The 21,820-nt window shown below is 52.3% G+C and overlaps 2 protein-coding genes across 3 annotated transcripts in view; one reads left to right on the top strand and one right to left on the bottom strand.

Annotated features, from left to right (window-relative positions):
- Positions 1-649: 649 nt before the first annotated feature.
- On the bottom strand, positions 650-21,799 carry MAP1A (microtubule associated protein 1A). Of its 2 annotated transcripts, XM_024567686.3 has the most exons (7): positions 21,478-21,799; positions 20,398-20,499; positions 12,144-12,226; positions 11,728-11,868; positions 3,402-11,502; positions 3,030-3,250; positions 650-2,192 (listed from the first exon to the last, which is right to left on the bottom strand). In XM_024567686.3, the coding sequence occupies exons 1-7, from the start codon at positions 21,713-21,715 to the stop codon at positions 2,037-2,039; spliced, it is 9,042 nt and encodes a 3,013-aa protein (XP_024423454.3). In that variant the 5' UTR covers positions 21,716-21,799; the 3' UTR covers positions 650-2,036. The 2 variants fall into 2 exon arrangements, with proteins under 2 accessions (XP_024423454.3, XP_071078062.1); XM_071221961.1 differs by lacking the exons at positions 20,398-20,499; positions 21,478-21,799 and adding an exon at positions 15,393-15,480.
- TP53BP1 (tumor protein p53 binding protein 1) overlaps positions 20,983-21,820 on the top strand; it is a 90,343-nt gene continuing 89,505 nt past the window's right edge. Inside the window, exon 1 of the mRNA XM_053927611.2 lies at positions 20,983-21,095. The gene's annotated coding sequence lies outside the window, so the exon portion shown is untranslated. The remainder of the gene's footprint in view (positions 21,096-21,820) is intronic.

Genomic DNA, 21,820 nt, shown 5'->3' with positions numbered 1-21,820 from the left:
ACCCCCTTAACTTTTTCTCTGATGCTGTGGAGTGTCAGGAAGCACTGACATAGAGGGCTTATGCTCTTTCTTTACCCCCTTGACATCTTTACATTGGGAGAGCCCAGAACACTAGGAGGGCTGGAAGTCCTCCGGCCCATATATTCACATTCACAACTAGGCCTCTCCTGACATACCCAGGACTATGCAGGGTTTCACTCCAGGGGCAAAATCTAACATTGTACTCCATGAAAGTCCTGACTGCACAAGTAATAGGTATTTACAACCTCAGTAGGCTCTGGACCCCTTACGGCCCCTATGCTCCTTACCTCTTTGGTGTTCCCCTCTCCAGAGTATCTGATGCTGGTCATTCAACCTCAGCTCTTGACCCCATGGAGACCCCCTGCCCTCCTTCCCTCACCTAAACCAAATGTATGCCCCCACCCTTGGTTCAGGTATTCTCACCCATTTTCAGAAATGATGCTGGCTCCTCATACCTTTTCTTCCTTCACCCACTCTATGTTCTTTGGCTTCCCTGGGTCCTGGAATTGCTTCCAGTTATAAAACATTGAGATAAATTGACTATGCTTGGAGAAGCAGAGAGGAAACCAAGGCCCAGCAACTAAGCAACATGTGGAGTCAGAAAAAGCCTAAGCAGCACTGCAGCATCTCTAATGAACTTGATTTATTGTTAGAGTTGAAGGCAGCTCCATTACAGCAGCTGGGAACTAGAGCAGGGAAGTGTGGGGAGGAGCAGAACACAGCAGCATGGGAGGGTGGGAGCTAGAACACAGGCGGGCTCATTTTGATTCCCACAGTCATTTGGCAGAGAAGCCGAGCCCTGATGAGCGTCTGGATTTCTCAGTCCAGCAGCAGTCTGGCAGGACAGCTCATTGGCTTGCTTGGGGTGAGGTCCTCTCCTGAGATGGTGTTTTCAGCCTGTTTTCCTCTCACTCAGTAGGAGTTAAGCTCTAGCTCAGCTTCCTTTCCCTTTCCTTCCTCCCTCTCATTTTCCCCAAGTCCTCTGGCATGGCCTCCACCTCCCAGATCCTCTCTGTCCAAGAGTTTGGGGCTAGAAAGGCAGCCAGCGTTCCCATTTCAGCTGCAGGATGGTATAGTGGAATGTTGGGGGACTCACACATTGCTGGGGTGTCAAATGTTGGGATGTCAGGCAGTGGCTTATTTTTAACCCATTACACACCCGGCCACAGTAGATGACCACATGCAGAGAAGCCAAGCAGGGGATGAGAAGGGATCAGGATAATTGGAATGGGTAGGTGAAAACTTTAATAGGTTAAGGAGCTTGGAAAATTCTGGGTTTGGGGCTGGGCTCTCCTTGCCCCTTTGTGCTGCCCAGTAGGCCTGGTCTGGTCACAGCTCTGGGATGTGTATGGTAAAGCAAGGACCGGGAGGATAAGCTCATTCTCTCACCAGTCTGTTGGTCAAAAGAGCTTCAAGTTTTGGATTGAGACATTCAGATACGGAGCTAAGCAGTGGGACAGTGTAGCAGCAGTGTACCCTGGACCCTTGCTGGAACCCAGACCCTGGTGGGTAAGTGGATGGAAGGTGAAGGGTGCAGCTCTGGGCACCTCACTGACAGCATTCTGCCCCCAGGACATGTAAGTTACTACTAGAAACCCTTCCTTGGGATACTAAATAAATAAAGAGATCCCTAGGGGTGTGGATATGATCTCCCTCCACGAGGGAGGAGGTTGTGCTCTGAGACGACCCATACTAACTCCCCACCCAATCCCAGCATTTGGCTGTGCTAGAAGAGGGTGTCACTCCAGGGTTCTCAGGCATAAGATGACCTCTCATCCTAATTTTTTGCCCTCCCCCTATCCTATCTGTGACCTTTGGTTTTGAGACCCCTCTCAGGTATGGATGAGGGGAAGGGACAGCCCTTCCCATTTAGCCCAGCCCAAGTCCCCACAAGACATCCTATCCCCCGCCCTCCCCTTCCCCAGCTCCCATGTCCCTCAACCCAAAGGACTCAGCAGTAGCCATTATCTAAGGGAGTTGGGGGAACAGATCCTTGGGGAAGGAGAGGGGTCCTTTCAGAACTCAATCTTGCAGGCTGGAAAGGACTCATCCTGCATGACCACGGTGCTGCTGCTAGCCAGGACCAGGACATTCAGTTGTTGCTGCTGCTCGTGAGTCTGCTGGTACCACTCACGAGTTACCTCCGTATCATGAGTAGGGATCAGAGTCACCTAGGAGGGAGACAAGACATGTCTGATGTGAGACTGTGAAGGGAAGGGAAGTGAGGGGGATGGAACACCTAATGGTTGAGGAGGCAGTGCCACTGCCCATAGAAAGGGCTCAGTCCTGTTTTTGGCTTGGAGGAAGCAAAGGTACAACTTTCTTCCATTGTCCCGAATCCGACACTAGCCACCTCCACCATGCCACCAAAGTTCAACCCCAAGGAGATCAAAGTCGTGCACTAGCAGCGAAGTCGATGCCATGTGTGCCCTAGCCCCCACGACCAGGACCCCGGGTCTGTCTCCAAAAAAGGTTGGTGATGACATCACCAAAGCAACCGGTGACTGGAAGGGTCTGAGGATCACAGGGAAACTGACCACTCAGAACAGACAGGCCCAGATAGAGGCGGTGCCTTCTGCCTCCGCCCCGATCATCAAAGCCCTCACAAACCCACCACGAGACAGAAAGAAGCAAAAAACAAAACAAAAAAATTAAGCACAGTGGAACTATCACTTTGGGTGAGATTGTCAACATTGCCCCGACCGATGCAGCACCGATGTTTAGCTAGAGAACTCTCTGGAACCATTAAAGAGATCTGGGGACGGCCCACTCTGGGCTGCAATGTTGATGGCTGCCACCCTGATGACATCGTAGATGACATCAACAGTGGTACAGTGGGATGCCGGGCTAGTTAAGAACTACAAATGAAAATATTTCAATTAAAGGTCATTTGATAAATAAATAAATAAATAAATGGCTCAATGCTTTTATGAATAAAGACTATGTTCCACTATTGCCTCTGAGTAAGCTTGGACCAGATTACCTCCTTGACATTAGTTGCCACTCACCTGAAGATTCTCCCCCCATTGGGCCTTGCCCTCCAGCAGGGCATCCAGTACAGCCCTGCTTGGCTCGCCATTGGTGGGGTCATTCCCACTGACCACATAGTAGGATGCACGCACTCGTCGGAAGAAGTCAAGGTCAGCAGTCTTGCCACTGCAGTGATTCGGGATATAGGCGAGATCCACATATACAGGGGGGCCAGAACTGCCCTTGGAACCCAAGGCCACTGTAGAGACAGGCCAGGACTCATTGTAGAGGGAAAGTAGACTGCTTGTGGCAACCTTCTCCCTCCTTCCCGTCCTCCCACTCCTGGAGTCTTAGACCAGCCACACCCAGCCCCAATCCACAATCTCTCTTACTTTTCACATCATACTTACTCGGTCCTGCCTTGAGTCCGTTGACTAGGCCTTTGGATATGGGGCTGTGTCCATCCTTTTCCTCTGCTGGGGTGACCTGGCTTGGAGTGCTACGTGGCCGGGGTGGGACCCGGGATGCTCGATCTGCTGGCCCTTTACCAGGGGTGGGTGAGCGTTTTCCCCGAAGATCCAGACGCCTTGCAGGAGATGCTGGCTTGGCTCTGCCTGGGGCCCTGCGCCCTACTCTCCCCTGTGCCTTCTCCTTTTCCCGTAGCCTCTCTACCCTTCCAGACTCTGAGCTGAGCCCCTCGGGATCAGCCATGCACACATCAGGGCGCGGAGGGGATGGGCGAGGGTCAGGCTGGGGGATAGGAGGTGGGTCATGGCCAGGCCTGGGATGGTGGGTTCCACTGACCCCCCCAGCTTTGTCCACAGGCAGGAAGTCTCCATCTTCATCTGAGTCGAGGGCTGCCTCAGCTGTGATGGATGGACACTCCTCAGTTTCTGGTGGAACATCAGAGTCTGATTGTGAGGAGCCTGAGTCACTGGCTGATGTTGGGGGTGTCTCATCTGCCACAGGACATGGGCCCCCTGTGGCTCCAGGGCCCCCCACCCGGCGCCTTCCTACTCTCCCTACCAGCTGAGCTTCCTCAGTTGAGAGGTCACTGTCATTTGTGGACTGGGGCAGAGGTGGGTTCAGAAAGGATGGGGAGAGCTCCCCACGGTCGGGCAGGGGCTCAGAGGCACATCCCTGGGGCCCAGCCTCCATCTGAGGGGAGACACTTCTGGGTCGGCCACCAGAGGTCCCTCCAGGACACAGTGGCTGCTCAGGGGAGAGCAGCGTGTCTGGCTGGGAGCTGCTTTCAGCTCCCTCAGTCCAGGCCCCACGTTCCCAGGCAGGGTAGCCTTCAGCCTCTTTTTTCTCAGCCTTGGCTGAGGCAAGATCTGGGGGGTTGGGGCTGGTTTCAGTTGGACCATTGGTGGCACAATCCTCAGAGGGACCCTGGGAGGAGCTTGGCTTCTTGGTGGTTGCCACTGAGCACTCCAGGCGGCAGGACAGGGAACCATCAAACATGCCTCCAGGCAAGCTTGGAGGTGGAGCAGAGGCCAGGTCCAATGAAGCTGGAGGTGCTGGGCTCTGAGGAGTGAGGTCCCAAAGGCTGTGGGCAGCTGCTTCCATCCTTGGGACCAGCTCTACAGACCCCTGTTCTGCAGTCCCCAGACCGGGAGGGAAGCGCTCAGCCACACTCGAAACCACAGGTGTGGTGGCCTCAGAGGAGGAGCCTTCAGACAGGGCTGGTGAGGCAGGTCGTGGCAGATTAGAGAGGAGAGGGGCCCCAGGAGAGCTGGGTGATGGGAGCTGGGGCAGTGAGGAATCCAGGCTGGGGGCCTTGGTCACTTCTAAGTACTCATCATGCTGGGCCCTGGTGGGGGGCCCTGGAGCCAGAGCCAGAGCTCGGTCCCCAGAGAAGGCAAGGGAGCCACAGGGTGCTGAGCGGGGCTCAGCGGGGGAGGGAAGCTGGGGAGGAACTGGCTGCAATGAGGAGAAACCAAAGGCTGAAGCAGGGAAGTCCAGGCTGGGTCGGGCAGGACCCAGGTGTGAGTCTGAGGAAGGGCTGGTATGTGCCTCATCTTCAGGCCACAGTTTAGGGAGCCCCTCAGAGATGGGGTGAGGGGGGCTTGGGGACTGGGCCTCTTTCTCTGGCTGCTCCAGAGCCCCCTTCTCTAGCTCTGAGTCACTAATGCTGTCATCCCAGTGATTCCGGCCTGATTCCTTGGGGGATGGGGTTTTCCTATCTGGGCTACAGCTCAGGGTATTACCATTAAGATGGGGACTTGGGCCTTTACTCAGGGGGATAGGAGCACGGGGAGGTATTGCAGGGGGGATGAGGCTGGGCTCCACACTTGGCCCTGGATCAGGCTCCTGCCTAGGTGGTACAGTAGGTCCCACCAGGGCTGCATAGCTGAAGGATGGAGTGTCGAATTGGAGGCTCTCGGGAGAGACAGGAGAAGAAAGCTCCTTCTCTGTAGATGTATTTCGGCCAGCAGCCTCCTCCTTGGTTGAGATGTGTGTGGGCCAATCCCTAGCTGCTCCAAGAGGAGGTTCCCTAGTGGGGCATGCAGGACCAAGCCCAGTAAACATCATCTGCTCATAGATGTCCGTGTACTGAAAGCTTCTCTCATCAGGATAGGGTGTGGGCTCTCTCTGCTCTGGCTCCGTCTGCTCAGGCTCCTTGGTGGCATGGCTCTTGCTGGCCTCTGGGATCTTTGAGCTGCGGGGGCTGCTGTCAGGAGCCTCAGACTGACATTCTTCTTCCCTTTTCCCTTCAGCTTTGCGGTAGTCCTTCCCAAGGGGAGAGTATGGTCCACCTTCCAACTCAGCTGCTCCCTCCTGCACTGCAGCCACCACACTGTCATACTCAGCTGTGCCCCAGGAGAAGGGTGCAGGAGTATGTGGCTCAGGGGCAGGGGTTGGGGGAGCTGGAGCTGGGGACAGGGGTGCAGGAGGCAGGGGTCTATCCTTGGGCACCCACGGTGGGATGTCAGCCAGCCATGAGGGGGTGGAAGGCTCGTTCCTCATGGGTGGCATGGGCTTAGGCTCTGGGACAGGGCTCTCTTGTCCTGGGGTTGGAGGAATCCTCTGTCCACACATCTCAGGTGGGGAAGCTGGAGGAGAGATGATCTCAAAAGGGGAGCGGGTAAGCTTGTCTTCTTCCTCCGGTGGCAGCCCAACTGGTGATTCAGCAAGCCACCGTTCCACCTCCAGCCCCTTCTGTGATGAGGGCTTCTGGAAACCCTTGAAGTCTGAGGCCCAGGGGCTCTGGGGCACGTGCTCCAAGGGGGGCATTTCTTGCTCATCATCTGGCCCCTCGTCGAGGAAAGTGCTCTCTCGCTCCTCTGCGTAACGTGGCCGGGGGCCCTGGCCATCCAGCTCATGAGTAAACCAGACCTTCCGCTCACAGCTCAGTTCCCTCCAGTATGTGTCCTGCTCCAGGGACACATCCTCTCTGCCCCTCCAGTACCTGTCCTCCTGCTCAGGAGCTGTGTCCTCCCATGTCCGTGTGGGCTCTTTCTGTTCTCCAACTGGCTCCCCTCTGTTTGGAGATGTTTCTTGCCACCCCAGGACTACATCCTGCTCCTTGCAGTATTTCTTTTCCTGCTCCCAGGCCTTATCCTCCTGCTCTGAGTTGTCTTCCAACCCCAGAGCTTTGGTCTTTTCCAGCAGCGCTTCTTCCTTCTGTTCTACAACCTCAACTTTTTCCGAAGATTTTTCCTCTCGGATCTTCATTGGTTTCATGGTTTTCTCCTGCACTGTGCTCTCTTGCTCCTGAGTTTTGTCCATCTCTTCCAGAGCCTTGTCTTTCAGCTCAAGAGCCTTATTGTTTTGTTCCAGGGCTTCATCCTTCTGTCCTAAGGCCCAGTAATTTTGTTCTGAGGCCTGATCCTTCTTTTCCAAGGCTTTGTCCTTCTGTTCCTGGGTCTTGTCCCTCTGTTCAGGGACCTTGTCTGTCTGTTCTAAGGTCTTGGCCTTCAGTTCAGAGACCTTGTCCTCTGGAACCTTGTCTTTATGTCTAAAGTCTCTGACCTTTTGTTCTACGGTTTCATCTTTCTCTTTTGGGACCACATACTCCTGTTCCAGGGCCTTGACTTTTGGTTCTAAGTCTCTGTCTTTTTGTTCTAAGTCTTTGTCTTTTGGTTCCAGGGGCTTGTCCTTCTTTTCCAGGGCCATGTCCCTTTGTCCTACGCCTCTGCTTTTTTGTTCTAAAGCCTTATCTTCCTGTTCTACAGCCTTGTTCTTTTCTTCTAGAGCCTCACCTTTCTGATGGATGGCTGTACCCTTCTGCTCTGTAACAATATCCTTCTGCTCCAGAATTCCGTCCTGCTGTAGGACTTCATCCTTCAGCTCTGGGGTTCTGCTTTTCAACTCTGGAACTTTACCTTCCCACTTCATGGCAATATCTTCCATGGCAGGGCTTGGCAAAGACTCCAGACTCTTGGTGAGGGAGCTATCAGGTGTCAGAATGTGTTCACCAGGGCTCATGACCACTTCAGGTGAGTGCTTCCCATCTCCCAACAGTGTTGAGTGAGAGCAGGAGCTAGCAGGTAATTTTCCATCAGGGCTCTCACCTGTGATGTCCGTCTGTGCAGAGTATCCAGCATTCCCATCTGTGGGGGGAGACACTGTGGCTGTAGGGGGTTCTTGAATAGACATGGGGGCTAGGTGCTGAGAGGTGTCCTCGGCCTGCATCAGAGGCTCCTTTTCTTCCTTTCCAAGGTTTAGTTGCCCAAACTGGAGGGTGCCATGGCTTTCTGGAGAGAGCTGCTTAGAAGAGATATCCAGAGAGGTCTCCTTGCTGGGACTGTCTTCTGAGAGAGAAAGTGACCGGGTATCTTCTGGAGATACCTGTGGCCAAAGGTCTTTGTGTAGGTGCTGCTCTGTCAGTCCACGGGGGGACCTGGGGATGGCTTCCTGGTTGGCAATGTCTGGGGAGACCACGCTGAGGACAGAGAGGGACTCTGCATCATCAGAGGAAAGGCTTTGGTCAGGAAAGTGGAGTACCTCAGTTTTCTGAGGTTCACCAGGTTCTTGGAGTGATGTCCTCAAATCTCTCGGAACGGTTTCCATTCCTAGAATTGGGCCCATGGGCTCTTGTGCCTCCACAGTCTCAAAGACTATTGCTTTATCCTGTTCTGGCAACAGTTGGATGGTATAGCCTGTATGTCCCCCAACAATACTGATGGCTGCTTCCTGAGCCTGGGGGCTTCTGGGAGGAGGCACCTTCTCCCCGAACTCTAGTGTGTCCTCTTCAGGCTCTGGCTTGACTGTCTCCCCTGCAGCATCTTCCTTGCCCACACCTGGTGTACGCTTAGTGTCTCCCCAGGAGCCTGCTTCCTGAAAGTCTTGGGGCTCAGACTTTTCTTCCACTGGGGACTGATGAAAGGGTGTGTGAGTGGCACTGGGTGGGCCTGATGGTGGAGGAGAGGCCATCTTCACTGTGCTGTCATCTGGGCTGAGGCAGCGCTCCTCCAATTCTCCAAGGGCTGGTTCTCCTGGATAAAGGGTATGCCCAGGAGCACCAAACATTGGAGTTCCATATTGACTGTGAAGTTTTTCGGATATCTCTACCTTTGCAGTCTCCACTTTCTCTTCTACAACTCTTTCTCCAGGCAAGCCCCTCCCTACAATCTCTTCTCTCTTCTCTGACTCTCCAGTCACAGAGAAATCCTCACAAGGTGGTGATTTGAAGCCCTTGTCTTCTTCTAGTGAGGACGTGGGTGAGATGGTACCAGCTGATGGCACGTAGTCCAAGCCCTGAGTAGCTTCAGTGCGGGATGACGGGATGCTTGTGACTGTGTCAAGCAGCAGGGAACTCTTGCCTGTCTCCTCTGTCTGGGGAGCTGTGAGTGAAGCCACAGACTGGTCCTCAGCCACAGATGTGGCGAAGGAGGAAAGCTTGTCGCATTCAGTGATTGAGGTAGCCGAGGACACATGTTCCTCTTCAGCCAAAGGGGCAGCCACCATGTTGGGAGGGTAGGTGAGTTCAGTCTCTGGCGCTCCATAGCCTTTGCTGGAGGTAACAGGAACAACACTGTCTGCAGGCTGACTAGCCTCAAATGGGCCAGGATCTTCAGGCCCAGGGAGGTCATATGTACTTGTAGGAAATCTAGGTGGAGCTGGGCGCTCCTCCGGCTCATCATGAATCTCCTCGTCTGAGATGGTCTGCTCTGTCTCTGAGTAACCAGGGATTGTCTCATCCTGGATGTAAGAGATGTGCTCAGTGGCTCCTGCAGGTGTGGCCAGGCTGCTTAGGAATGATGAGGTCTCCTTCTCAGGGGCCTTTCCCTGGAATCCCAGTTCCCGACCCCCAAGAGTCCCCGTGCTCCTTGGAGTTACCTTCAAGGCTTCCTGCATGTGTTTTTGGTAAAAACGTTCAGCCTTCGTCTCTTCCTCTTCCTCTTCCTCTTCCTCTGACGGGTGCAACTCCTCCATTTCTTCTAACTCAGCCTTCTCTATCACATCCTCCTTTACCTCAGGTTCACTTTCCTCTCTGGCTTCTATTCTATCAGGGAGCCTCTCTGCTTCCTTCTGCTTCTTTTCCTCCCAGGTTTCTTTCTCTTCCTCTGTTTCAGTCCCAGAGTTTGGGCCTCTATCTTTGCTGCCTTGTTTGTCAGGGATGTCTGGGACAACATCTTTCTCCTTTGCTACAGTCTTTTCTTGTTCCAGCCCTGGAACAGAGGGTGGTATCCCCTGGGGAGCTGTGCTTGGGAGTCCCTCCCCTACTGTATCTGCAGGGAGAGGTTTCTGTCCTGGTCCTGTGTCCCTTTGTTCAGTCAGCAACCTCCTCTCCTCACGCTTCATCTCCTCAAAGTCCTGTGTGAGGTCCTCTGGTGAAGACAGGACCAGCTCCCTGGGCCCACTGACTGTCGAAAGGGGCACAGCCCCCCTCTGGGCTGGGGGTGTCCGGGGCTCAGAAGATAGCTCCTTCTCCCCACGAGCAGCCCGGCTCTTATCCACCTTGACTCTTCCAGGGGCCTTGGCTTTATACAGGGTCTTACGTACCTCAGGGGTAAAGGGCTTCAGGTCTGGCTTGGAAATCTTCTTGACCTCAGGTTTGGTATCTTTCCTCTTCTCCTCCTTCTTGGCATCCTTCTTCTCTTCCTTCCTACCTTCATCTTTCTTGAGATCTTTCCTCTCCTTCTTGATCTCCTTTTTCTCCTTGTCTTTTTTCTCTTCCAGCTTTGATATCTTTTCTTTCAGGTGCTTCTTCCCCACCTTGTCTTTGATCAGCTTTCGCTTCTCAGCCCTTAATGCCTCACTTGACTCTGTCCTCACCCTTTCAGTCTTGGCAGGCTTCTCTGGGGGCTTCTCAGACAATTCCTTTACCTTCTTCTCTGTCTTGGCTAACTCTTTGGCCAGTTCTGAGCGGGCCTCCTTGGCTCCCTCTTCAGCCACTTCCTCGCGTTTGGCCAGTTTGCTCACGGCTGTCTTAGTAGTGGCCTTGAGGCTCTCCTTGCTGTCAGCCCGCTGTTTTATTTTGCTGGGTTTGAGGTTGGCAGGCACAGCCCCAGCAGACAGGTCCTTTTGTGTGGCTACAGGGTAGCGTAGGAAGTCCAGGTGCCGAAGCTTTTCCAGGCCCTCCAAGATCTTGTTCTGGGGAGCATTCCCTGGAAAAAGCACACGTACAATCTTCTCACTAGGGTTGGCTGGCAGCCAGACCACCAGAGCAGTGATAGAGGTCAGGTAGGGCACCGAGATCTCAGCCTCTTTTCCATTAGCCAGCACAATGCCTGTCTTAGCTTTGCTATTGCCTGCCCACTTCTGCATGAGGAACTGCATCTCCTTGCTGTCCTTGACAGGGTTGAGGACATACATGTCCAGCCGGCCCACACCCATCTTATGAAAGAGGGTCAGTGGCTCAATGGTGTTGCTGACCACACGGTATAGAGGCTCAGCCTGGATGCCCAGCCGGTTTAGGTGCTGCAGAGTTAGGCAAGCCTCCTCAATGCTGCGCTTGGCCTTTCGGGAGGCATCAGGCAGCCGCAGTTTATCAGGCACATTGAAGAAGACAACTCCAAGCTCAGGGGAGATGAGGTTCTTCACCCAGTCACTGTAGCTGCTGGAGCCCTGGGACTGCTCCTCCTCCAGTTCTGCCACTTTGCGCTGCAGGAGTCCATTGATGCCTGGCAGGTTGTCTGCCCCAATATGTGTGAGCAGCACTGAGTCAATGCGGTCCAGGTGCCGCACCAGCTTCCAGAAGCAGGACTTGCGATCAGAGCCACCATCCACTAGGATATTGAAACCATTAACAGCAAAAAGGGCAGAGTCCCCGCGGCCGCCAGGGAAGATGTAGCAGCAAGGTTTGGAGAGCTTGAGGAAGCCCCCTGAGGTAGGGGGCTCTAGCAGATCAAAGGGGGATGGCACATCCACGGTCTCAGAGACATACTCGGAGAACTCGGCCACACCATCCATGGTGGGCAGTGTGGGCTCAGGGTTTAGTCGGAGATGAAGGGTCTCTTGGGAACTGGATAGTCCCAGATGGCTCCAATCACCCTCCCCTAAGCAGGACACGGTGAGGAAGGCCTGGATCCCAGGGTCTCTATTGCTGAGCAATTGGGAAATCTAGAGTAATAGGAGATAGAAGGCTGATCAGGTCATTGGGGTTGTCTTAATCCGACTCAGATTCAGTCTGCTAATCTCCACCACTTGCCAAGGCAATCTCCTACCTTTCTGCCAGAACCTCTGATGGTCAAGCAATATGAGATTTTCCCTTCCTTGGATCCCTCCCCACAGCTCTAGTCCTATCCCATATTCCATTCCTCCCAGACATGCAGACATGGAACTTACCTCTGAGTTGTGAAGAACCTGGACAAAGTTTTGATAGGAGTAGGTACCACTCTGTAGGATGAGGTCTCCCCCTGGCTCTAAACTTTGCCCACTCAATATCAGTAGTTTGTGAGCTGATGGGCTGCTAAGGAGATGGTGAACCTAGAATGGAAGAAGCGGTGTGGTCACAGATGTAGGAAACCCAGGGAATGGCACGAAATGTTCCTGGTTTCCCCTCAGTTTTGCAAGGACATGCTCCCCACTGGTATCCCCACGACACCTCCAGAGTGGGGCCGGAGACTGCAAGGCAGCTTAGATGACAGAGAAAGAATGGTTCAAACCCAAGTCCAGAAATTCTTGGCCTTACAGTAGTAGTACTGGAAAGGGTGAGTTACAACACTTTCAAACCAGGCCCTTGTGGCAAGGCCTGGCCTTACCTCAGAACTGATGCTGTCGGCACTGGGGTTTACCAGGATGATGGTTTCTAGGATCTCACTCTGGTGGCAGAGGGTCCTTTGGCCTGAGGGAGAGATGCAGGGATTTATACTGAAGACAGGGGGTACAGACTAAAATAGAGAGGCACTGTGCCCGGCAGGAGGGAAAACAATGCACTATCAGAAAGTGGGGCTTAACAGAAAGAGAAGCTTGGCTCTTCTTAGATCCTGCAACTTCGGATACTACTGACAAAGGTCAAGGAACTGGCTCCTCTAGCCCTTCCCTTTCTGGGTTTCCTCCTCTCCTCTTCCACACAGTCTATCTTCTCCCTCCCTTCAACTGCCACACCCTCTGCCTGGAACTCCCGCCTCAGACTGCCTGGTTGACAAGAAGCTTTTGTCCCTCTAGAGCACTAAGCTCCTGGTGCTGCCTGGGGATAGGGGGCTCAGCTGCAGGGAGGGCTCCTGGGACATGACCCACACTCAGCTCTCTCCTCCCTAGCCTATGTCTGCCTTGGGCTTTCATGCCAGCGGAGTGCCTGGAAGTTAAGAGATGGGCACTTCTGTGCAGTGTTTTCAGACTCCCCGTCCTCCTTTCCAACCCCCATCCAAGGCCAGAATTCCCATTCCAAAAGACTAAGAGAAATCTGCACTATCTAAATTCTTGGGGCTTAATAATTCAAAGAGTAGAAATAGGACTACAACTTCTTGTTCTGTTCGCTGGTTCCTGAGAGGCCAAGCCTACAATCACAAACATACCCAGTCATATACCACCCATCCCTTGTGAACAGTTTCTCCCTTCATCCTTGCCCCTCTCCTATGGGCCTTCTGCTGTGGAGAGGAGAGTTAGCAGTTCAAAACAGTAAACAAATAAGGACAATATAAGAATCAACCAGTGACCCTGAGCCGGTGGCTCAGTTGGTTGGAGCACGATCCCATGCACCAAAAGGTTGCGTGTTCAATCCCCAGTCACGGGAGGCAACCAATTGATGTTTCTCTCTTTCTCTCTCCCCCTTCCTCTCTCTCTAAAATCAATAAACAGGTGAGAATTTAAAAAGTCTACATGTCCCTCCCCTGTGCTTCCAATTCCTTAAAAAAAAAAAAAAATCAACCAATGAATACATAAATAAGTGGAACAACAAATTGATGTTTCTCTCCCTCTCCCTCCCCGCTTCTCTCTAAAAAAAAAAAGAAAGAAAAATAAGGAATGAAAGATTTAGTGTTCCCCAGGCCATTACCCAGGCTCACACGAAAAACCAAGCAACACAGCAGAGAAAGTTAAGACAGAAGGAACTAAAGAAGGATGCTGTCATGCCCTGCTCCTGCCCTTGCCAACTGCAGCACACAGTGAAGTTACCTTACAAACAGGTGAACAGATGGCCCGGGGAGTTCGCTGTCTGGAGGATATTGATGGGAGGGTTTATAATCATCCACAAGACCCTCTACTGTGACCCAGCTCTCTCCTCTTTCTGGGGCTCTGGCAAGAGGAGCCTGGGGCCAGGGCCTTTGTTAAGTGGAAGTGCCTTGGTACCAGGATCCGGCAGATCTGGCAGCAAGGGGCTGCAGTTGCAGCTGCAGGGGAGGTTAACTATGGAAGGTGTCAGAAGAGCAAACCCCATATAGGGCGGGTGGTGCTCATGAGGACTTCAAGGGTTCTCTTCTATTCATTTGGAACTGAGGGAAGCTTCGAGGTCAGTTCAGAGGAAGACAGGGGCAGGGCTGGGGCAGGTGAGGGAGCAGCTAGTCCTAGGCTAGCTCTAAGTAGTTTACATTTAGAAGGGCAATTGCTATCCCACCACCCCCGGACACACTACAAGGTTGCACATTTGAGCTAGAAGACTCAGAAAGAGAAATACCTGTGGTACAGACTGATTCGTTTCCTACCCACCCCCCTCACCCCAATCCATCAGTCCTTGCAGTCCCCCGTTTATAAACACTAGACTGCTCTGACCCCAGTTACTGTCTTGGTGGAGAACACCCTCCCTCACCCAAGTGCTCTCCAGTCCTGACTGGCAGCTACATGATTTATACCCTGTGTCCCTCCTTTTCAGGCCTGGGAGAAAGCACTGTTTCTCTCTTCTACTCCCCCAGCAATCCCACCAAAGGGAATGGACTGTTTTTCCCTTTTTCTTTGAAGAGGACTTCTTGTGAGTCACGGTCACTTCCCCTGGCCAGTGATGAGGTGGGGGTGGGCTGCGGGTGCTGAGGCTGAGTCGGCAGGAGGGCAGGTGTCTCCGCAGTGAGGCAGAGGGGAGGGGGGGCCGCTCCGGCAGCTGCAGTTTGCCGCAGTGTGTGAGTGTGTGTGAGTGTGTGTGAGTGTGCGCACTGAGCTCAGGCTCCAGCTCCGCCCCCACCCCCACCCCAGCATGACAAGTCATTTTCTTGGCTGCCTATGCATGGAAGGGGGGGCAGGGGGCAGGGAGGGGGGAACGCAAAGAGGGAGAAGAAACTGGCTCCTCTATTCAAGAGCCCCCATCTTGGGAAGAGAAGCAGAGATGAGGTGGGGGTGGGGCTGAGGCTGGGAACCAGTGTGGGGTTGACAAGACTGGGAATGCAGGGCAGCTGCTCGGGAAGGAGTGCTTTAATCTCCAGAGTGGCCTCTCTATCTCCAGAGGGAGCCGGAAAGGGCTGGGGGAGCTTAGAGTCCCAATCTCAAGCTAGTCTCAGGGAATGGGGTGTGGGGAGCCCACTGCAAATAGGTCGGTCTGTGAAGAGGCACATGCCACGTCTCAGTGACCCTTTCCTCCCTTCTTTTCCACAATGTCCCCACCTTCCCTTACTTGGCAAAAACTCACTGTCCCGCTCACCCCCAGCATAGGAGCAGCTGAGTAATTGAGCAGCTGATACCCTCCCATTAGGTACATCCCCATAACATCCGCCTTTCCCTCAGATTCTTCTGCCTCTGCCCAAAGACACAGCCCCAAACTCTTCCAGCACCCAGGTTGCCAGGCAGAGCCAGTGACACCACCCTCTGCTGCTGCCCCTAGGCTGATGTCTCCCAGCCCAGCCCAGCCTGAGAGGTGGACTGTCACTGTCCTGGCCTTATTGGCCTCTCACTGGTTCTGGGTCCAGGGTGGCCCCAAAGCCAGTAAGGTTTGTCTTTCTTGGTTCCCTCACCCTGCCCACCCCACTGGTCCAGCTTCAGACACACCGATTAGGTATCAACTCCCTTCTCATTACCCCCATCCCACCTCCCTGTCACAGTATTCCCCTCTCCCCACACCAAGCCCTTCGGTTCGGTTTGGTTCTTACCCTGGGTGTGGGATGGAGCCCCTCATGGAGGCTGAAGCTCCGGCCTGAGCCGGCAGCTTCAGGGAAGAGTCTGCAGCACTTAGGGTGGGAGTTGGGGGGGGGGCGGGGGCCCTTGATGGCGAGGGCGGCGCCTGGGCGGGGAAGAGAGGCTAGTCCATGACGAGGCACTGGAGACTTAACTGTTTCTTTGCCTTCACAATGTCAGTGCTCCGGTGCCTCTTCTGGGCTCTGGGAGGTCTGAGGAGTTGTCTAGCACTCAAAGAGCCTGGGAAAAGGGCCCACAGAACCCTTCTCCCCCAACCCTGCTTAGTCAAGAAATACTCTTTTTAGCATCAGCCAAAAGACCAAACCCCTGTGCTATGGCCCGCTGTGGGGGATATAAGGGGTAAGGGCTGCCTGTGCCCTCCCCCTCCTTGCAGGAACCATCTGCTGCCTCTCCCCTCAGACCCTGGAGTGACCTTCAATCCCTGGAGGAACGGGAGACAAAGGGGCTGGGGACCTGAAAGCAAGGAGAAGGGGTGAGGGGAGTGCTTGAGATGAAGGCTGGGGATGGGACTTGGGCTGAGTTCTGCCGGCTCCTGAACCACAGTTGCAGAAACCCAAGGAAGGCAGAAATATGTCTTATTTTAGGTTGGAGGGTAGTTTGAAATTCTGGAGTGGACACATGGTCCTCGACAATCTGGGGTGGGGCACAGGAACACTGGGAGCATGTGGTTCTGTGCCAATGCAGCGCAGCACAGTAACCACAGGGGCAGCGATACTAGGAATTCTTGGGTCATTGGGTACAAAGAGGCAGGGTGCTTCCTGCCTTTCAGTGAAAGAGTTAACATGGACCAAAGAGGATCACCAGGGCCCCAGCCTAAGCAAGGTTTCTTACTATAGGCCATTTATTAAATGTAACATAAAGTAATTTTGGATTTAAAAAAATCTTATAATGACTTTGTAGAGTGTTGGATCCCTGTTCTCTCCTTGTCTCTGCAATTTTATATGTCTCTTTGATGTCTCTGTCTCATACTATCCTTTTTTTTTTTTTAACCCTCACCAGAGGACATTTTTTTCTTTGCTTTTAGAGACAGGAAGGCGGGGGGGCAGAGAGACAGAGACAGAGAATCATGTGAGAGAAACATCTCAAACACGCAACTTGGTTTTCATCCACAGATGATGCTCCAACCAACAGAGCCACATGGGCCAAGTCTGTCTTATACTATCTTAATCCTTCTAATATTGGCCCTGCTTCCCTCAGTTTCTACCTCTGTCTCAGATTTAGTTACATGCTCTAGGATTTAAAAGGAGGACCTGGAGAACTCTAGCACTGCGTTCCAACCCGATGATGCTCATGCTCCCACAAAGCCCTTCCCTGCCCTCTTCCTTTCCATCAACCTTCCCCAGGACTGGCCAACTCCTAAAGCCTTCCACACATTGACATCCACACACTCACACCCCTGCACCAGCCCCACCCTTGCCCCAGGCTGCCAAGAATTGTTTTTGAAGGTCAGAGAAGCCAAAATAGTCTCTGCTCTCAGCATCCCTCCCTGTCTCCCCAAACTGCCACCAGAGTAGAGGAGAGCTGAGTCACCAGTACTGGGGAGAGGGGGGGACAGAGGGGGAGGAATCCTTGCTCAGATCCAGGGATGCAAAGCAGCAACATGGCAACAGCCCTGTTTGGATATAGGAAGCCATCTGCAGAGTTACACAACACAAACCAGGCTGAGTTCCAAGCATCCATCACAAAAGGGAAACACCTTCCTTCTGCAACTTCATACATTTTATTTCTTTCTATCTCCTCTCTGCTTTCTAGGTCTCTCTGAGGTGTGCTAAGAGGGAAATTGAGTAGACATTGGCTTGAGAACAAAATAACATTTCCCACCCCAATGCAGAGCTCACCCTTGTTCTCGGCTGCTGCCCCTAAGGGCCACACCCTGGGCATATTTCCAACTCACAGTGGAGTTTTTCTTCAGCTCTCACCCTCTGGACAGCCACCCACCACAACCAACCCTGCAGCTGCTGTGTTCCTAGGCTCTGCTGCAATGAAATAGAGATACCAAAGGTGAGAATGAGGCCAGCGACCAGGCACAAAGTGAGATCCAAAGTCCTGAATTTGAGACCTGACTCTACCATTTTACTAATCATGCAATTAAACAACTCACTTAACCTCTCTGAAAGCTTGCTTCCTGAACTACAAAATGAGTATGATATTAGTACCATTCTCCAATAATGCTGTGAGGAGTGAAAGGCATAAAAGATGAAAAAGTGCTTCATTCCTAGAATCCTAAACCTGCAACGCACAAATGCCACTGGATATCTGTCTCCCTTTTGTGGCAGATTTGTGAGAGGTCACGTAAGTGATAAGGGAAATCCTAAATCACAATCTCAAACAAGACCAACTCTAGAGTACCCTTAGCTCTCAGGTAAACCCAGAATTGGAAGTGCCCACAGGAAAGGGCTTCAAGTACTATTCGTGTCCCTGCTTTCCCATTTTAGACAGCAATGCAAACCCCAGCTGTAGAGGCCAATGAGCTGCTCTCTTATTGCTAATTCAGAATGGTTTTCATGTTTGAAGGTAACAGAACTCGCATTTCCTGAGCACATCAGTGGTAATGGAGAGTCACACAGAAGACCTCCACACTGGCTCTTCAGCCTGTGTGTTTTAGAATCCTAGAATATCAATCATGGATTATAAAGTATGAAGCCCTCTCCCTTTCCTGTAGGTGCCCAATAGTAGTAGTCTCAGAGTGTTATTTAAACTCAGTTTTCAAGGGTCATAATTGCTTCTGGGTTTGTTTATAATGCTTGGGAGCTCCAGCTTTTTGCAGGGGTTAGAAAGGAAGTCTACAAGTCACCATTGGAGACTGTCTACCTGGTGCAAAATTCACCTAGGAAAGCCATTACCAGATTTGACCACTAGGAGGAGCTGGACCACTCACTCTCCATTGGAAAGTCCCTCCTTTTCCTAGTGTGTGAGGGTGTGGAGGGGGAGGTGGCTAGGAATGAATGCACTCTCCCCGTCATGGTAGGGTACATTTTTGCCCCCTTTCTAAGCATTTCAGTTGAGGGCTTAAGGAGAGGTGAGAGGGATGGTAGCCCAGCCTGTGAGGTGGCCAAAAAAAGTCTTAAGGTACTAGCATATCCCCTTGAGCCCATCCTAGTAGTCTGGTTCCCTTGTCTCCCCATTAAAGGGAGGCTGAAGAGAGGGGCAGTGCCTGCAGCTGCTGTAGGCTGACTGTTCGTTGTTTGTGGGGACAGCTGGAAAAGGAACCAGCAGGGGTGGGGCTGTGGCTGTCTTGAGCCATGTGGGTTTTTCCAGGAAATTCTCCACTATTCTCCAGAGACACAGACAGGCCACCAAAAAAAATGTCCAAACCTAAAAAAATTCAGTAGGCTAAAGTAACCCCTGATCTTGGGTGTATGACCCTAAGCCCCTTGAGGACACGAAGGCATAACTCTCAGATTGAAAAGATCTAGTAGGTGTTTATACGTCAGTGCTTCTTTCAGAGAGGTCCCTGAGAGTAACTATGCATCTCCCTGTAAAGCATCTTCCCAAGCATCTCCAAATCTTAATTTAAAAGTAGCTAAGTATTTTGGTTGAAATTCTGTACATTTATACATCATTCCAGAAAGCAGCCTAACCTTAAAGTCTCTGTGGCCAAAAGGAAAGATTAGAGAATTCAGTATAAATTATTAACATCAGGAGATACTCCTGAACCTTCAGTTCAATCATTAATTTCATCCACTATCACCTCCTTATCCAATTTTGCACCAAAGCTCCAAGGAGTAATAAGTGGTAAAACTATAGATTTTCAATCACCAGTGCTAATGGAGGGAGCCATGACGTGAGAGTAGTTCTAAAGAGAAGGCAGTCTCTAAACAGTGAGTGGCTAGCTTCACAGGAAGCTGGCTCACATCAAGAAGATGCCAGCCTCACATTTTTAAAATGCTGTGCATATTCCTAGGATAAGAAAGCATTAGTCATATTCACCTTGTCTTCTCTCTCCAGGAGCATCTCCAGAGGAGTCAGTGATTGGAGAAATAACCAAAGATGTGGCAGTTAGCAGGAGGAATGGGAAAAGAGTGGGGTGTGACTATCTACTATATTGTATAATTGAGAATCGTCTATATAAGATATGAATTCAGTCATTTGATGCAGTAACTGTTGAGTTGGATGGATTTTGTATTCCGTAAAGTCACTGGTGCATGGATTGGTATGTCAACATTTACTGAAAACATAACCAAAATGCCCAACACTTTTATAATGGGATGTAGGGCTTTCTGCAGTTTCCCCACAGATACTGTCATGGAACGATAGCTCCTAAAATATTATTTTCTCAAATATCTGAGCCATTTCTCCCACTCAGCAGAATGAGGAACTGCATCCTGTGAACTTTCATCTCAGAGACAAACCTCAAAGTATAATTAGCTCTTGTAGCGGTAATTCCAGGAGACCCTGCTTCCACCCTCGATTGGATGGTGCTCATCGCCTTTTGTACCAGATTTCTGCTCTGCTCTGGACATCTAATGGCTGAGCCAAAGAAGGAATCAGAAACCCTGAAACCTGGAGAGTAAGTTGTGCAGGCTGAGGGAAAGTTCTAAGCAAGGATCTGGGAAGCTAAAGTGGGGGATTCAAGGGTCTCTGTAAAGGGAAGCAAGGAGGCTGGAGTTCACAGAAAGGGGAACACAGAAAAGAGAGTGAATTTGTGCAAGAGACATGATTGATTGTGCATGAGAAGTACCTCGTTTCCTTAGTGCACGTCAACAGCTGTCCACAAGCCACCCTCTTCTCAGGTAAAATTACATTCTCCAGGCTACTTCCACCATCATACCATCTCTCTTTGAAGTGTACTGGTATATGGGGATAGCTATGGAGCTTTACAACTTTCCTGTGAGGAGTCCCTCCCTTCTCCCAGATCCAAATCTGCCACAAGGCCAGTTCTGCCAGGGAGAGTGGACCTCTGCAGTTCTGTGACCAACCCTCACCCAAAGGACTGAGACAAATGACACTAATCCTAACCTTTGACCTCTGAAGAGAAGTGAGCTAGGTGCCGGGTAATGAAGAGTCTCAATTGTTCGTTCAAATCAAACGATGATAAGTCAATGTTCCAGGAGAGAATCCCTGTGAGAGAAAAAGAAACAAAGAGGGCTCTAGATAAGGTTGGATTTCAGGGAGCACTTCCAAGCTCACAAGAGGGTTAAGGAGAGGAAGAGGATAAGGACAGCCGCCATTAATCAGTCTCACTGATGTCTTTAAGAAAGGTGGTTAATGCCTAGGTCTATCTCCCATCCCATCTTGGGCTTTGCCTGAGCCAGAGGGAGAGGGGCAGAGTTTAGGCTAAATTTGGCAATTACTAGTGAGTTTGTACGTAGGAATTTTCTTGCAGAGTTGCCCAATTCTGATAGAACTGACACCTCAGGGCCTATTTCCAGATACTGGGGGCTGCCTTCATTGTTTTTACAGCGAAGTAGATTCTAGACTCTCCTTCTATGTCCCCCTCCTTGCCTCCACCCCTTCGAGGCTTACTTCCACCCGCAGGTGGCTCCGCAGCACTGCGCCACTGGCTGGCAACTGGGGAGGGAGGTGAGGACTGAGGAGCTTGTGGCCACAAAGGTCACTCTCTCAGGTTGGCCGTCCACACTGGGAGATTTGAGATTTGTCCGCAGCTTTCAGAAAGCACCCTGTGCCTGTTCAGGGACCCTAAAGAAGAAACTAAGGTAGGGACATGGACTCTTTCTTCAGGGGAAGGTGAGGACTTTCAGGACATCTGGACCGAGACACTGCGGGAAAGAGGGTGTGACCAGAGCCGACCCAGGGGCTGCACAGAGCTACCCCGCCTCAGGGAGACTGCGGAATGCCAAGGGGTGTGCGGGAAGGATGGGGAAGCGAGATGTTTATTGGCAGCTCGGGAGGATACGGACGCTTGACATGGAAGATGCAGGTGACAGGGGCTGGTGAATCAGGTTAACAGGGCGCGCGGATCTCAGTAAGTGCCCAGTAGGGATGGAGGATGCAGACGTACGCTCTGGGAGGTAAATGCAGATGGCGGAGGAGCTCGGGATGGAGGATGTCCCGAGCACAGCCAGGACAGCGGCTCACCTTGTTCAAGGTGGGCCCGCACGGCCCTCAGCTGACTCTCAGTACCGATATCGCCGATCACGATGAGCAAAGAATGTTTCCGCGGGTCCCAGCTTGCCGCCGCCACCGCGGCTCTGACATCGCACAGCGGCTCCGTAGGGTTTTGAGACAGCGGTGAGCCCAGGCTTGGGAGCCCCAGCCCGGGACTTGTCTCCATGGTAACGCCGCGTGGCCACCAGGGCCCAGCCTCGGTCTCCATGGAAACTCCGTTGGCATGCTAGGCCGGCTGCGTCCGCTGCAGGGAGTGTGAGCGCTGCTCTTAAAGGCCGGAGGCAGGAGCCACTCATTGGCTGTTGCCTGGTAG

Source organism: Desmodus rotundus, chromosome 7 (genome assembly GCF_022682495.2).
Source record: "Desmodus rotundus isolate HL8 chromosome 7, HLdesRot8A.1, whole genome shotgun sequence".
NCBI lineage: Eukaryota > Metazoa > Chordata > Mammalia > Chiroptera > Phyllostomidae > Desmodus > Desmodus rotundus.
Note: the sequence above shows the minus strand (reverse complement) of the source record. Positions and strands in the feature narration are given on the sequence as shown.